The following is a 17438-nucleotide window of genomic DNA, read 5'->3' as shown; positions in this document are numbered from 1 at the left end:
ATCAGCACGTAGTTCACACTACATCTTTTACTACCTGTTAATCCTTTCTACTAGTTACATCAATGAGGTTACCCGGTTACCCAACTGGCTTTCAGAACAGGTTGGTCACACAGGCCCCTGCCCATGGACAAGTCTCTGAAACAGGCTGATGTCTGCTTTCCCACTTGTAATTATAATTTGACCTCCTTCCAAGGGAACTGAACTTCAAAAAGAAGCTTAAAATAATACTAATTGTTAACAAAATAATTGGTCTGTTTCTAGATGCATTGTGTCACTGCAAAAAAAAGTAGAGAAGGAGGTTCTAGTTGTTTATTTTCTTTCTTTATTTTGTTTCTGTTCCACAAATATTAAACTCAGTGGAACTATTACTATGGATCTAACTCTTAAAAGCTAAATCCCTTTGCCAGCAGTAAATCTTACAGGCTATTTAATACATGGTAGCGACAGTGCCATGCCTGATCTGCTCTACCAATTTAGTCCTGGGAGCCATTCACTGTTTTGTGAGAGATCGCTGATGTGGAAAAAACAATGCCTGAAGGGTGGCTATTTCCATATATTTTCATTGGAACAGCAAGAGCAACAAATCTTTCAGTCTTCCCAGGCTACTGCCCTGTGGACCATGTCGCGCTCCCACACAGACACAAACACCACTGCTCTATAGAGTATAAATGGGATTATAATAGCGTGTCTTCATCTGCAAAATTAGAACAGTAAATGGGAATAGAGAAGCCAGGACATCTGCATTCAGCAGTCTGGTGCCTGTTCAAAGGCAGACCTGCTGGTTTTCACAATCAAAACCACTTCACACCATTTACCTTAGAGAGCAGTCCCTGGGACGGAGCTCAAGTGTGTTCTGCTCCTGGCCTTCAAGGCAGAACAACTGACCAGTTCCTGGCTGCACAGCCTCCCATCCCTGGAGGTGTTCCAGGCCAGGTTGGATGGGCCTTGGGCAGCCTGAGCCAGTGGGAGGGGTCCCTGCCCATGGCAGGGGGGTGGAACTGGATGGGCTTTGAGGTCCCTTCCAATCCAAACTATTCTATGATTCTATGATTACACAACGTCATCCACTTGCTCATTTTTCAGAGCAGGAGCACAGGTGAATGAACACAAGCAGCTGAGAAAGCACAACCCAAGTGCATGAGAGCCTGGACAGCAAACTGGCAGCAGCTTTCCAGGAGGATGGCAGGAGGGTCACTGCTGCCAAAATGACTGTTAAACTGAAGCTTATACTTAATTCATAAGTTTTGCAACTGTCATAAATATTTATCAGCCAGGATTTAGCATTGTCTTTGCATACAGGCTGCAGTCATTGCACAGAAAACAGCTGCCAGATCCGTGTGAAGTCATTGGTTTGCAGCTCTCTGCCAAACGGCACAACATACCATGATGGGAGTGTGTTTCTCTCCCCCGTAGCTAGTGTGTGGTCAAAGAATTATACCTGGCTACAGCAGAATCGTTTGCTTGGCATTGACAGGTACAGCGTGACCAAGGGCTGGCAGCTCCTCTGGCTCTGCACTGGCCTGTTCCCACCCAGCAAGTCACTGCTGAAACATGCCCAGAAGTTCATCGAGACACGTCAGAAAGAGACGTTGGCCCTGGAGTGCAGTCGGAGGATTCAGAGGGTGATGAGGTAAAGTCCGGCACGTACCCAGCTCAAGGTCTTAAAAGATCAGGCACCAGGTAGCACATGTGCTAAAATATCGAGACTGTTACTTGCCTTTCTCTCTTCACATCCTGTTTGGTTTTTTTTAATTAAGTGATCATTATTTTTAATTCTCAATGGTTTCTTTCACAGAGTTAGCAACATTTTAAAAAGCTCAGCATCACACATAATCACTCGATGCCCAGAGCTGGGTATTTCCAACATGCTATAGGACACACAGCTTGAAATGAAATCCTGTATCGTCATTGATGAGGTCCTGACCTTGCTTTCCTTTGGTGAGGCAGCATATCCTTATCCCCCTTACTTGCACCTGAGGATTAGTCTTGGGTTTGTTGAATCTTAGAAGCTCAGAGCTGCTAAAAATACTAGGTCACTGAAGTCACTGACAACTGCAGGGCACTAATGTGGCTCTGTTGGTTTCCTGATGGTGAAGCAAAGGAGATCCATGCTGAGTAGAAAGGAGCAAGACAATCAATTCCTATTCTTTGAAGAAACGCAAATGAGCATCACCCTGAGACTTTCATGGCTGCTCACACCAGGGCACTCCTCAGGCCTCTTAGCATTCCCTTGTCCTCATGAGGGTTGAAGCAACGTGGCTCCAACCCACAGTGATTCCCTGGCTTCCAAATGACCTTTGGTGTAATGAACTTGACATGACCAGACATAGTGGAATGGCTCCCTGGTTTTCAGGAAGAATCAACTGAACTGTAGGAGAAAGGTTTACCGAGATTCCTCCAGGCACTGGAATTACACAGCTCGACACTGAGAACTTGCTGCTTGGACATCAAGGTTAACCCCAGCTTTCTCCATTTTGATGCTGCTGCGAGCTACCGCTCTTCAGCAAAGAAGCTGCCCAATGATTTATCCCTCCCGCTCCTCCATCCTCCCCCTTCTCTTTGTCTGTGCCCTACGGGTTTGCTTTGTGAGCCCTGTGGGGCAGGCTTGACGGGAATGCTAACACTGGCTGTCCCTTTGCGGTGGGGATTTTGGCACTGCTGGGGAAATGTCACTGCACTGAACTCGCCTTTGAAGTGCTTGAAAAATGCATGGTGAGGAATGCTATTCATTGGTTTTTTCTATGGAGAAGGCTGAAAATTTCCTGCCTCCCTATATCATGTGCTATTCATGCTCTAAGCCCTGTTGAGCTGTACAGGGCTTCTTTAGAGCTGGGAAACAGGGAGGGAAACGCAGAATGGGTTCTTTGGGAGGAGAATTCTATCTGCTAAACTGCTCAGATCTGGAGCCTGGGGGATGGGAAAAGGAACAAAGACAAGTGTTGTTTTCTAGGAGCATTTATTTTCCTAAGATTAAACCTGCACGTTCTTTCTCGGTTGGAAGGTACCTATAATGATCATCTAGTCCAACTTCTCTTTGTAAGAGATCCCTGATCCAGTGGGATGTCCCTGCCCATGGCAGGGGGGTTGGAACTGGATGATCTTTCGGGTCCCTTCCAACCCAAACTATTCTATGATTCTATGATTCTAAATAACCTGCTCTCTTTAGAAAGGGGGAGAGCAGCCAGCTCGAAGGACCAACCTGTAATACGCAGAGTGGAAGCCAACTGAGCCCTTGGGTACACCTTCTCCTCCATAAACAACTTTACAGCTTCATCCCCAGACTCCTGGGCAGGGCGCAAGCGAGCACCCTGCTGGGTGTTAAGCAGATCTTGCCTTGGCAACAAATTCCTAGCTGAGGCTGCAAGGAGAGATGGCCCTGTGCCTCCAGCCAAGCTGCTGCACTTCCTTGGTCTCCCTCTGCTGCAAGTCCAGGAGCAGACAGCTAAGGAGGGCAGGTCCACGCTCCTCACAGTGCCTCTGCAGTACTCAGAACACATGCTGTTCGACTTGGTTACAGTCAGCTTTTCCTTCTCCACATTGAACTACTTTATTTAATGGACAATTGGTTTTCAAGCCTGCACAACACAAGCTGGATGCCAGACTAAGCTCTGCTCCTGAGAGACTGGCCTAAGTGTGAGAGAGGTTTGGCCCATAAGCTCGTGTGCCCCATCTCCAGCCTGCTCTGTGCCACTGAGGGCAGGAAAATACCAGCCTTGAAGGTGATGTGCTAGACTTGTGCTCACTTTAACTTCATCAGGGTTCCTGCGTGACTCAGATTTCAGGGCCAGTTCCTTTGCTCTAAAAGGCAGCTCTGCTCTGAGGGATGATTTCAAGGAAGGATTGTACAGCTTAAGTGCCTCTCGAATCAGTGATAGCATGCCAGCTCTTCTATAAAATACAGTGCTTCTAGCGGCCCTCCAAACCTTTCTGGTACTTGTCTCCTGAGCCGTAACTCATTTTGTATCTGAATGCATACCTTTTTTTTCTGATGTAAGTATTAAAAATATGTATTTCTCCTTGCGGCCACTATCTTCACACCTTATGAAGGAAAAATGTTGCTGAATACATAGGAGGGGTAATGGCCAGGAAGGAGCCTTATTCATGCAGCCTCCTTGCAGAGCAGAACAGACTTTCAATATCCACACTATTACCACCCTCAGTTTCTCACTGTTCAAATACAGAATTTGCACCGGGGTGAAATCCTGCCCCATCGCATAGTACTAGCATTTGGGATGGAATCTGTTGTTTGGGTGGAATCCTGTTGTTCAGCTTCTCAAAGAATAAACATCCAGCACTGACTTGTTACGATGGTGGTGGCATTTTCCAGGAGTGGCTCCAGGAAGTGGGCACCTCATCCTGTGGAGGTTGAGGCCATCCTACAGAACAACACTAAGATCTCGCACAAGATTTGCTTCCCCAATGAAACAGAACAGGTGAGAACTTACTTGTTTTCCCAGCCATGATGTGTTCATGCAGGAGCACACTTCAAGGCGTTCAGTGTTCTCATTTCTTCCTGTCCTCTGTGTAACAAGTCTTGTTATCTCACAGACATTTGACGTGGGAACAAACACCAAAATACGGACTCTGTGTCAGAACATCGCTGCCAAACTCCAGCTGAGCTCCTGGGAAGGTTTCAGCCTCTTTGTGAAGATTGCAGACAAGGTAACTCCTCTCAATTATTGCAGGGTAGCCAGATTCCCCCCTCCTCTCTTACTCATTTACCCAACCACCTAGACAACCACATCTGAAGCCAAGCAACAAAGCAGCTCGTTACTGCTTGTTTTACCGAAGCGATACAACCTAGACTCGAATTTTTAGCACCTGACAATTCTTTTGAGTCTCTTCAAGGGCCTGGCTGGAGATGCAGGGTTTTGATCAGTCTGCCGGTACACAAGTGGTTTAGTGCCACCCGTACAGTACCCACTGGTGTCAGGGAGAGCAGTGGTTGACCGTTTGATCGCTCTCTAGTTTCTCAGAGCTTGCCTTGCCTGAGCTGAAGCTTGGGCTGGCTGCCTTGCTAAGAGGTGCCTTCTCTCTGGAACGTAATAAAGGCAAGAGCAGCACCGGGTCCAAGCACAGGGATTTTCTGATTTGGCATTCCTGAAAGGAGGAACGCAGCACGTGCCAATTTTTTACAAAGAGGAAATGGCAAAGAATAAGGTAGGCATCTTCAGCTTGACTTCAATAAGCAGGCTGGAAAGAAAAAAGCAAGAGAAGATGCAATAAAAATCACCGTATGGAATGTAGATAATTTGAGCCTTCCTCCTCCTATTTCTCTACTCCTTTCCACTTGCCTCTTTCCTGCCATAATCATGATCTCTTACTGCAGAGAAGGAAAGAAAATTCAGCCTTGGACTTGGGTATATTTGCACAGGCAGTATTAGATATTATCTGCTGATCCCTCCTTTGTGCCCCTCATTGCTTGGCCTCTTCCAGGTGATCAGCCAGAATGAAGCAGACTACTTCTTTGACTCACTAAGGCAAGTGACGGACTGGAACAGAAGGAACAAACCAGTGAAAGATGGTAAGGAGAACACCAGCACAAGAAGCTGCGTGAAATGCCATGTTGAAGTGGGGAAACAGCAAATTTATCCAGTAGGATCTACTCTATCTTAAGAAGTGTGTGGCAGAGCCACACATCATTCTTTTTTGTAGGTACGCAGGTCCTGCCTGTACCAGCAGTAAGATCCAGGGACCTGATGCAGCCAAGCACTGGCTATCAGGAACACCAGAACATCTTTGGGGGGCTGATCTCTCCACAAATTTTGAATTGGTACCAAAGAGTCTTTGATCTGTTGCATCCAAAACAGCTGGATGCACACAAATTAGACAAGTTGATCCTCTACAGGTCAAGGCTCATGCATTGCCAGGCCAGGTATTGGCCAAAGTGTGTAAATAGGTTCTTTACACACTGTCACTCCCATTCTTTGGGATGTAAGAAAATTGTTGGCTGGATTATCACCTGGTGATGCCAAAGCACAAGTTGTATTCCCAGGGGAACACTTGTTAGAATAAAATACAACACTAATGACAGCAATTCTTTGCGCTTCACCCCTATGTGTAACATATATTTTGAAATCTACACCAAACTCAAACTCCACTCAGATTTCATATTCTTTATCCTGAACTTTGAAGGTTCAGCTTCATGAAGTACAATTTACATATCTAAGACTGCTCAACTTCCCTCTTCTGCCAACAGCTGATGCTGCCGGGAGCTCTGAAAATCACAGCATGAAGATGTGGGTGCACTAAATCACAATTCATTTCTGTAAGCGCAGCCATCAGGGAATGCACCTGCATCAGTATAAGAGGATTGAAGCGTGCTGCACATTGGCAGGCAGCTGTTGTGAGCACCAAAATGTAACAAACACTCACGTTGCAGGCATCCTTACCCTCTTCCCACATCTCCGGAGAGCCTGCACCTCAGTTCGCTGCATCAGTGTCCAGCGACTGACAATCAATCGCTGCCTTGGTCATCTAAAACAGCCTTTTGTGCTTTTTTGTTAGTCATTTTGTTTGTTACTATTAAAACCAGAATGAGTTCTCTGAAGAAGCTTAAAAGCCATTTAAAAACTGCAGAACTCTGCAATGAGACAGAGAACGCTAACGAGATGTTGTTCCCTTAGGGGCTGCTATGTCTGTGGCTTATGAGGTGTACTTCATGCGAAAGCTGTGGCTGAACGTAACTCCTGGGAAGGACCTGAAAGCTGATTCCATTTTTCATTACCACCAGGTAACCAGTTCCTTAAAGCATAAATATAATGGTAGGCAATGTGATCCAAGAAATACTCTGGAGACAATAAGCCTGCTGGAGCATTGTAGTCTCCCTCACCAAGGCCTGCATTATAGATCATCCCAAGGGATGCTTGTGGAGGGCACAGCGCAGCCTCAGGAGCAGATTTCTTTCTCACAATGTTCACCCCTTAGTTATATTGCTTATGTTTGGAGCACAGCTCCCTTATCTAATTGTTTCCAGGAGATGCTCGTCTTGCTCCATAATCATATGGAGAATCAGAGACTAGGTTGGGTTAGGAAAGACCTTGAAAGACCATCCAAAGAACTTCCAGAAGGAGTCAAAAATTCTTGAAATGCCCTTGGACTGTTTAGCAAAACTCACATGCCCTCACAGATTTAGCGTGCGTAAGTCAGTGCTTGCTTCAGCCTGTTCTGTCTGGATTTAGAACTGATCTCTTCCAGGAGTTGCCGAAGTACCTCAGAGGCTATCACAAGTGTTCCAAGGATGAAGCTGTCCAGCTGGCAGGGCTGATCTATAAAGTGCGCTTCAACAATGACCGCACACAGCTAGCAACCATCCCCAAAATCTTGAAGGAGCTGGTGCCAGACAATCTGCTCCGGGCAATCTCACCCGACGAGTGGAAGAAGGTAAGAACATCAGCTTTCATTAATCATACTGCTTCCACAGAGCTTTATGAGAGAAGACAGACATCAACAGACATGAAGAGATGCTGCTGGATGTTGCTGTTCTGCCTCTTACAATCCAGCTTTTGCATCCTCTCTGCCAAACCTCTGCACGATATCTGCAGCCCTGGACAACCAGTCTGAGATGTGCATTTTTCTTGGAGACAGCAGTCCGTTTTCAGTGCCCAGAAAAAGATTAGAGATAGGAAAGTCAGTGATGGGACTGGGAATTTGAGTACCTTGTAAAGAAACAGAAAATTAAGATGTGTCCTAAATATTTCATAGCGTGGCCGGCAAGTCATCTTGCACCACATGCACACTACTCATAGCAAAAGGATTGTTTTTCCACCTAAAGGCAAGGAAGTTTCAGCAGGTACTCATCACTTAGCCATCGAGGACAAACAAGGCACTATTTCAAATACAGAGAGGAAATTCACTCTAAATGTGTCACCAGAAAACGTGACACATGTCTGTGGGTGTTGAACACTGGCTTTCTCAATGTTGTTTCATCCCATATTGCCCCTCTGTGCTGAAATCCATCCCCTGGGCTTCCTTCAGCCAACTCATTAGTAAGGAACATTGAGGAGGTTCTGGCTCCACTTTGCCCCATGGCATGGTAGGCTATTTGCACTTTCGGTGTCTTCTGCTGCTGTGGGCACAAGCCTGATCCTGGTGATGGTCTGATGCTGTCTTTAGTGCTAATGGTGGGTGTCAGAAACCTGCCCATCTCCGACTGAAGAGCCTTTATATCCTTTTTTCTAAACAGAGCATTACTGCAGCATACAGCAAATATGAAGGAAAAACTGTGGATGAGGCCAAGGTTGCCTTCTTGAAAATGATACATCGATGGCCGACGTTTGGATCGGCCTTCTTTGAGGTGAAGGTACGTTTAAAGGCCTGTATGAACAGCTTTGGCAGTAGAGCAGCCCTGAGGGATATAACTGGACTAACTACAATTCTAGATCTGTGAGAGAATGCATTATAAACCTGGCTTCCCGTCATCCACTGAGGAAAACACAGTTCCTTCAAAGCAGGGAGATGGGTTTTAAATCCCTTCTGAACTGTGCCCGCTATTTACTGGTGATGTTGTTCCAGTTGTAATATTTAACATGACAAAGGTAACAGTAGCTTCTTAAGAGTCTGTCTAAGGAAGGATTTAATTGACTGTGCCAATTTAGGGGCAGCAACAGGACCTTCTCCTCGAAGAGGAGCATCCACAATATTTAATATTACAACTACACAGCAGATGGGGATCTTTCAGCTGTATATTTAGCTGTCCTGTCACTGTTCTCCACAACAAAACGCTGTCAAATCTCCAGAGACTCTTCCCTCAGAACTGTACTAATCCTCTCACTCTGCAGTTGATACCTCCAGGAATCATTTCCGACTTGCTACCTTTAATCTCTCCCCACTAGGCTCTTCACTGGTTTGCAACCAACCTATTACCAGGTCACCTAGGAAATAACAGACCCGATTCTATTTTTATGTAGCAGCTGTCCAAGTCATCAATATATGGCCAAGACGGTTGTCCTTAGCAAGAGTTACACAACACTGAAGAGCTTGATGTTTCAGTGTTTATTTGGTAAAGAGAAGCACCAGCACTGCACACTCTTAGAGGTCACTATGCAGCTAATATGGATCATTTTTTCATCTTCTGCCTATCTTGCTCTGTTACTTGTTTATAGCAAACCTCGGAGCCAAATCTCCCAGACATTGTGCTGATTGCAATCAACAAGCAAGGGGTGTCGCTGATCCACCAGAAGACAAAGGTAACAGTAGCTTCTTAAGAGTCTGTCTAAGGAAGGATTTAATTGACTGTGCCAATTTAGGGACAGCAACAGGACCTTCTCCTCGAAGAGGAGCATCAACAATGTCCCTGGACAACCTGTTCCAGGGCCTCACCAGTCTCATCGTGAAGAAATCCCTCCTTATGTCTAGTCTAATCTGCCCCTCTCCTGTTTATACCCATTGTCCCTAGTCCTGTCACTACAAGCCTTTGTAAGAAGTCCATCCACAGCTTTCTTGGAGCCCCTTCTGCATTATTGCCTCAAATCACTTCTTTGTGGTTTCTGCAAAGGAAATGATTTGGGAAGGAAACAGCGCAGAGGATCTCTGAGATTGTAATCATGATGGATCTGGGCAAAGTGGTAAGATGGGGCAGATAGATGGGCAGTGCGCTAGAGGATCTGCTTCAGAAAAATGCTTTTTGAGTAACCCGAACTGTTTGAAAGATCAGACTGAAAGACAGCGTTTACCAGCTCTCTAATCCAGACACTCTGGTCTTACCAAAGTCCCAGGCAGAAGCCATTATCAGTATCATTATTTGCTTTTAAGAAGAGAACATCCAGTGAGTTTAGATTATTGTAAATATAATGGCAGTGTGCCAAGGCAACGATCAACACAGAATGAAAGGAAGTCTCATTAGAGTGATTAAGACTCACCTACTTGGTGAAAATCCAATACACCACTATTCTGGATGCAAGACTTACCTTGAGCCGCTGTTTATAAATGAAATGGGCAAGAACGCTCAGGGTCTACAAGTTTTCTTTCAAAACAGCCTATTTTCTTCTGAGAAATGTTTAATAATTCAGTTTTTTTCCCCCTCCAGGATATTTTAACAGTCTACCCCTTCAATAAAATCTCCAACTGGAGCAGTGGGAGCACGTACTTTCACATGACAATCGGGAACCTGGTACGAGGAAGCCGGATCTTATGCGAGACATCTCTGGTAAGAAGAGTTTTGTTAAGATGTACAAAAGAAACTCCTACTTTTTCCTTTACATCCAGAATTGCTGCAGAGCAATCATGCCAGAAAAGATGTTAAATCCGGTGCAGATACAAAAAGCCTTCACTGCTAGGTCAATAAAACCACAGTTTAGAACTGATTCAGTGCTATATAATGCCATCTGATGCCAAGGAGTGAACCACAGAGCCAAGTGAAAAGAGTAATTTCTCCAATTTTTCTGATACATCAAAATTCTATCTACCTGAAGCATAAAGAAAAGATTGCACTTGCCCACAAAACTACATAAGGGGCTTTTTGTCTCACGTGGTTTAATCCATCTAAGCAGTAACACTGCCTTGTAAGATTTTACGCTTGTCAGTGAGCTGTACCACCTTTTAAAGTATTGAGTTCAGATTGTCCACAGGCTCAGGCAAGCATCACTGCATTGATATTTAAAGGCAAATTTGTAATGACAACGTAAAAATATTCAAGGGCTGACTTCTCTCACAGAAAAGCTTGGATTCCAAAGTAGAAGATGTCAATGTACAATCGTATTTTGAATGACAAGGACACAGTAGAGTTACGCTCTGTAAAGTTTCCCATCTGTGGGGGGAAGAGTAGAAGAAGGAATAGATAAACAATTATCAAAAGAGCAATAGCTGTTGGAAGAGGTGTCCATGCAGGGGAGAGCTTAAGAAAAAGATAAAAGAGGGAGGAAATGATACTTATTTTTGCTTCTGGAGCTCTTTGAGAGACTAAGAATCTTCTCTTCTGACAGGGTTACAAAATGGATGACCTGCTAACATCCTACGTGCGCCTGCTAATGAACGCTGTAAACAAGCAAAAGAACCTCCCAGCCTGAGGGAGGGAACAGAACCTACAACCTCTATCTGTGCCAAACTACCTATAATTTCATCTCCCAGAAGAAATGCCATTTAAAAAATATGAGTCTTGATGATCAGTCTTCTGACCATACATGGAATGAAGTGCGTTGCTGAAATACTACCACAAGACAAGATCGAGGGCACATGTGCTTTCAAATATACGTAACACTTGTCTGCCTTAGATGTAGAATAAGAATTCCCTTCAGACTTTGGATGTAGAGAAAGTTTAGCTGGATTTTAAGATAGTACGTGGGCAGAAGGAAGAGGAACCCTAATATGAGAGCCTCTTCAGATACTGAAAATCTCCTCCATTCTTAGAGAGCCACACATTGTTTTCTTCCTTTTGGAAAGAAAAGGTCCCCTTGTTGCATATGCTCTTACCAAATGCATAAACTTCTCGAGTCTTTACAAAGGGAACGTTATTTTTCTTCCTACTATTGGAAATTCTAAGAGTAAAGAAATGCCCTTTAGTTGTAGGATAACTGGACACCTCAAAAGGCAAGATGAGGGGTTTCATCCTTTTATCACTACTAGGTGATGTGCTGCAAGGCACAGGAGATGGTGACAGACAGTTGCTGTCAGAGTACAGCTGTCATTCCTGTGCACTGCTAACTTTGCGGGCTGCCCACTGGTTGACCATTGCCTTGGCTAAATTACATGGTTTTCCTCCTTCCACAGTTTTCAAGCGCATTATAAAATAACAACTGCTTTCTTATGCGGTTTCTAACAAGCATAAACAAACCTTGAAATGGGTCTGGGTGATGGGTCCATTGCTTTTACTCAGTTCCTCTTATTCCAAGTTATAGATTCACTGCAGATCAGGACTGAAGAACTCAGTCTAACAGATATCTGTTTAAAAGAGATTTTTCTGCTCTCTAAAAATGTTCTCAGCCTGGAGTTATGCAGACATTCGTTCATGAGACGAGAATAGCTTTAATTTCTCCTGCTCTCTTCCATTTCCTGTTTAGCAGGCACTCGGAGTGGTAAAATCTGATTCAGCACTTGTTCATCTCTTAGACCTTTGTAAACACACAACTTTGGCCCTGGAGGAACCAGAGCGTGCTCAGAGTGTGTAAAGCATCTACACACTGTGGCCATAGTCAGCCTCAATCACCCCCTCAGACCACAAGCGCTCCTTTCTCGGTGACGAGCCTTCCCTTGCTCAGAGTGAAACATGGACATGTCTTAAAGCACTTACACCAAGTTCCTTGAGACACGATCGGGCAGCGCTGGAAGAGCAGCTCTGCTCGATCTCTCACTTTAATTTGCCAACGTATGCACAATGGTTCCCTTGTTCCTTCAGATGGGCGGGTGTGAAATTCAAACACTAATGGGAGTTTTGTAGATGGGTGGCAGGGAAGAGCCCCACTCTCTTTGTGCATCTAAATGAGTGCCACACTTGTCAGAATAGTTGATCCTTTTGCAAGCAATTAGATATTCCGGCTGTTAATGTCCATTGCTGGCAATGGAACTTTTGAGACTAACGACTTGGGAGTTGTTTTGTAACCCTAGGTCTGGTCTGACTGGCTGTGAGGAGCATTCAATACGTCACCTGTACAAAAAGGAATTTTGCAGCCAAACTGTATTGTTTCTGGTTTTTCAATAAACCCTGCAGAAAAACAATCATGATGTCTTTTTTAACAAAAAAAAAAAAAAAAAATCAATATTTGCTTTAGAGCCTCGTAACCTAAACCCACCAAACATCAACTGCAGCCTGTAAACAAACGTAGCATCCCATCTACTCGTCATAGAATAGTTTGGGCTGGAAGGGACCTTAAAGCCCATCCAGTTCTACCCCCCTGCCACGGGAAGGGACACCTCCCACTGGATCAAGTTGCTCAAAGCCCCATCCAACCTGGCCTTGAACACCTCCAGGGATGGGGCAGCCACAGCTTCCCTGGGCAACCTGCAATATACACAATTAATTTGCACAGCACTGCCTCGAGAAGGATACCCCTTTCTGCACATCCACATCAACCAACGCACCGCCAAACAGCACAGACCCAAAATGTGAATTCACCACAACAGGGCATCACATCTGGGCAATCGTCAAGAGGTCCTCTGAGGGCACAACGCTCTCTGCCTCAGCACTGAAAATGAAAATTGCTTTCCTTTTTACTGTAGAAGAGACAACATTTTTTTTTTTTTTTATGAAGACGTAAAATGTATTACGGTTAACTTTATTACAGGAACATAAAAAGGTACAGTACTGCAACACTGCAATTCACAATCCCATGATTTGGTTAGACAGCACAAGCAACGTGTGATCAAATGAACGCTCCACAGAATCCACACTGCTCACCAAGGCCTGAACCAAGGCGAGTAGCTGTTAAGCCTTCTACTCAGTCTATACCATCCTCAGCACTTGACAGTGCTTTACAGACTAGGACAACTGCATTTATGACACGGCTGCCTGCAATCTAGTCCTTCTCCATCCAACCACGTATGAAAAAAGAGAGTCAGTCACATTATTTAATACAAAACACGCAACCCCTACGCGCTCTCTGTACAGAGGCCGAACAGTATTAGCCTGTGCCGCACAGACTGCTGTCAAAACAAAGACTGGGATGCAAATCTTAGAGAGCAGATTAGGTTGCCATAAAGAAAGATTGTGAGTGATTAACATACCCTTTGAGTATAAACAAGCTTCACATATCACGGTTTCTAAAAGCAAAACCATTTTCAAGTGTATTCAGTGAATATTAGTGATTTTAATTCGGTATGTATAAATATGCATGTAAACAATAAATGTATATAATGAGACAATAACTTTTAGTAAGTGTAGACTTGTAGTAAGTTCAACCTTGATATAAATCTATAAAAGTATACTCTCCAGTGGTGTGATACTTTGGATGAATTTGGCCAACATGTCTATTTACAGCAATGGAAAAAACCATGCAGCTTATTTCCGACTGAGACCTTGACTTTATCTAAAAACAAAAACCCCCAAAACCCAAACCTGTCAGCCTATCAACACACTAAGTGAATTCATGTCTGCATTACATTCTACTTAGCTTTTAAAAAGTGAACTCTAAGTAGTGGAAGGCGCGTTTATTTGAACTGGTGATAGCTATTTCTCCTACTCCTTCAGTTCTGCTCTCCCACAAAACATGTCAGTGACGTTCACACCTGCAACTCTCCTACTATAGGTAGTAGGAGTATGAGAAAAATAATTGTGAAAAAATCATAATTTAAGAGAATTATTAAGAGAATGTGATCCTCTTCCGATACAGAAATGAGGGATTATGATGATTATCCCACCATTATTTTTCAGAAATGCTCCAAACCTAAGACAGAATCCAAATCCTAGAGACCTGAACAGTTTTATAAAGAGAATGAAATCAACTGTCTTTCGAACACTGAAGCTTACTAGGTGTACTGAATTTCTAACATGAGGGAACACGAAAGCATACGCTAAATCTCTCACAGCAAGTAATTCCATACACCTCTACACACATGCATTTTCCATTGCTGAACTTGAGAGTGGCCGCTGAAAGAGTATTACCCATTGCCTGCCAGTTACATAAGTTTTCCATATTTACCAGTAGCTGTGTGGCTGTGTGCTCCTCCCCATCTTCCCAGGAGGCTCAAGACACAAAAGCTGCTCAGATTTAGCATCAGATGTGGCCTGTGACTGAGACTATGGCCTGAATGCTCCGTGCTGAGGAGCACCTGCATAACATACCGAGATCTATAGTTCTTGTGCTTTGTGCTGTGAAACAAATGCCAAGAAGCAGACTTCCAAGACCAGTCTTTGCAGTGGCCACAAACTGCTGCACCAAAATACGTGCTGCTCTTTGTGCCCTTCACTAAAAGGCCACTTGAAGGCTGGTGAGAGAATAGCAACTAGCCACATCCTTCTAAAGCAGTGACAAAAGCAACTGCTGTTACTGTATATGGGTCAGAAGAGGACGGAAGAGTTCTACTGTTAAAATTAAGGCCTATCCCCTTATTGGCATTCGCGTGGATGCGTCTAAAAGCTTATGGTAACAAAAAGCAAAGCAGTTGAAGGAAGGTGAATTAGCAAAGCCAGTGAGTTTCTAAGAGATGGTTGCACATATGGAATTCTTCTCTCCCACCACTGCTGTTTCATGGAGAGTAGCCGCTAACACGCTGGTTGCAGCTACCAGTGCTTCAGCTATTATCTTGTTTAGATCTGCTCTGAGCAGCGTGATGATTAGGTAGACCGTTGCCCCGATCCAGTTGCTGCTCAAACATACAAGAGGTGAGGAAGCTTTACCTTCTTGCTCGCTAATTCACCTGTGGCTGCATGGTGGTGCCCAGGCCCAGCTGTTGTACTCCTCTGACCTACTAAACCACCCAATTTATGGAAGATTTAAATCACGCAAGGGACAGCAGTCTTCCAGTGCCTTTCCTCCTGTCCACCTTGCAAAAAGGGCAGACAGTCTCCAGCTGTTCATGGAAAAGGATTTTCATGCTGCTCAGCTCAGTTCAGCAAAAGAAACTACAGGGAACACCTCCAGAGGTTTCAGAAGCTCACCATGATCATACAGCACACAAGTGGACTTCAAAACAGCATTCTGACGGCTCACCCCTAAACAAGTATCAGGAATGTTGAAAGTCAGTATGTTTCTCAGCACCTTGGGTTGTACTAGCAGAGGCAGCAGGACCAGTGAAGCCTCACCGGTGACAGGCAAAACTAGAGAGCAGAACTACATGCTTAAGACTTAGAGATTCACATCTGAGGTCCTCTCTAAGTACTCTCAGGTCTTAAGAAGAAAGGTGAGGGGAAACTCTTATTTGGGTGAAATTTAAAAAAAAAAATAAATCTTACTTCTTGGTTTTTTTCTGCATAAAACCACATTTGCTACAAATCCCTTCATGTCACTGGGCTTTCTGAAGTACAGCCTGTGAATTCTCATCTTTCAAATAAAGTGAGAAGGACTGGATTTGAAACTGAAGCATTTGATTTGGTACCATACGACTAGCTGTCTTATCTAGCCCTGAGCAAAACACGTGGCAGTGCAGATGCCACGACGATTGGTTCCTGCGCTTTCCCAGAAAATCTGCAAACCAGGATTGCACAGCATCCATACATGCTCACTAGGATCCGACCAGAACGTCTGGTGTGTAGCAAGGAGTGACAGCTTTCAGAATATTTGCCTACATGAAAAAAAAAAAAAAATCTTCTCCCAGGGTAAGCAGAGAAATTTTTGCACTTGAGATCACAGAATAGTTTGGGTTGGAAGGGACCATAAAGCCTATCCAGTTCCACCCCCCTGCCATGGGCAGGGACACCTCCCACTGGCTCAGGCTGCCCAAGGCCCATCCAACCTGGCCTTGAACACCTCCAGGGATGGGGCAGCCACAGCTTCCCTGGGCAACCTGGGCCAGGGCCTCACCACCCTCATGGTGAAGAAATTCCTCCTTATGTCCAGTCTAAATCTGCCCCTCTCCAGTTTATACCCATTGCCCCTTGTCCTGTCACTACAAGCCTTCGTAAAAGTGCCTCCTCAGCTTTCTTGTAGCCGCTTCAGGTACTGGAGGTAATTCAACTGAAAAAGAGCAAATCCCACATTTCTTCCACCCCATACTCAACCACTGTTTCCAACCAACTCAGACTATATAGGAATGGAGATAGAACTACAGTTCAACTGAGGAAGGAAAGAATGTGCACAATACAACAAAAGCAGAACAAGTTGTTATTAGCAAATTAATAACCAGCCTGTAAACTGCTCAAGCAGAAATCATATTACTTTTTCTGCCAGTGTTAATAGGCAATTGGTTGAGAAAAGGCATAGGCAAGATGCAAGCTACGTTACCAGAAGCAGGGGAAGGTACTACTCATCTTTCATTTCATTTGTTCTTATTAATTGCCGCTGTAATCAGCAGCTGCTGTGAGCAGCAGTTTATGACTGTAAGAGTGAGGTCAGTAGACTGACAGATCTGTTTAAGCAGAGTTTAAATCCAGAGCTTTGGGATGTGCCTTCTTGGATGCCAGCTCTGACAACTTCTTCAGGCGTTTCTTCAGCTCCAAGGGGAATTTCTCATAGCACTTCTTGCATACAGGCTTCATATCAAACTCCACAAATTTATTCCTTTAACACAAAGAACAGCAAGATATTAAATCTCTGTAAATGCTGTTGTCTCTGTTCTACTGCATAAATAACACAATTCACTTCCTCATCTGGTCATGTACATACAGAGACTGGGTACTTATCAGGGACCCAGAGTCTTTAGTATTGCTACTTAAAAAAGGATCAGGACTTTGCTGCATATTTATACATAACAGTCTAGAATATTGTTGTTCTGGTAGAATGAAAGGGTCCAGTCAAAGGTCATCTTTGTGATGAGAGCTCCTCCATACACAAGGCCAGTGGGCCAACCAGGCATAGGAGGACAAGGGTTTGAACCTGAGAAAGGAAAATGAAAGATTGCTTTGTTTTCTT

The 17438-nt window shown here is 44.4% G+C and overlaps 2 protein-coding genes across 11 annotated transcripts in view; one reads left to right on the top strand and one right to left on the bottom strand.

Annotated features, from left to right (window-relative positions):
* MYO7B (myosin VIIB) overlaps positions 1-12643 on the top strand; it is a 58094-nt gene extending 45451 nt beyond the window's left edge. For all 7 annotated transcript variants that reach the window (XM_054074127.1, XM_054074131.1, XM_054074128.1 and 4 more), the window contains 10 exons: positions 1475-1630; positions 4328-4433; positions 4549-4662; positions 5437-5524; positions 6627-6733; positions 7198-7383; positions 8186-8302; positions 9105-9188; positions 10028-10147; positions 10923-12643. In XM_054074127.1, coding sequence (XP_053930102.1) covers positions 1475-1630; positions 4328-4433; positions 4549-4662; positions 5437-5524; positions 6627-6733; positions 7198-7383; positions 8186-8302; positions 9105-9188; positions 10028-10147; positions 10923-11006 — 1162 coding nt within the window. In that variant the 3' untranslated portion in view covers positions 11007-12643. The remainder of the gene's footprint in view (positions 1-1474; positions 1631-4327; positions 4434-4548; positions 4663-5436; positions 5525-6626; positions 6734-7197; positions 7384-8185; positions 8303-9104; positions 9189-10027; positions 10148-10922) is intronic.
* Positions 12644-14925: 2282 nt separating this feature from the next.
* LIMS2 (LIM zinc finger domain containing 2) overlaps positions 14926-17438 on the bottom strand; it is a 38384-nt gene continuing 35871 nt past the window's right edge. For all 4 annotated transcript variants that reach the window (XM_054074122.1, XM_054074121.1, XM_054074123.1 and 1 more), the window contains exon 10: positions 14926-17087. In XM_054074122.1, the coding sequence (XP_053930097.1) occupies positions 16940-17087 (148 nt within the window). In that variant the 3' untranslated portion in view covers positions 14926-16939. The remainder of the gene's footprint in view (positions 17088-17438) is intronic.

The sequence above is a fragment of the Cuculus canorus genome, chromosome 9 (genome assembly GCF_017976375.1).
Source record: "Cuculus canorus isolate bCucCan1 chromosome 9, bCucCan1.pri, whole genome shotgun sequence".
In the NCBI taxonomy this organism is placed as follows: Eukaryota; Metazoa; Chordata; class Aves; order Cuculiformes; family Cuculidae; genus Cuculus; species Cuculus canorus.
This window is presented reverse-complemented; position numbering and strand designations above follow the sequence as displayed.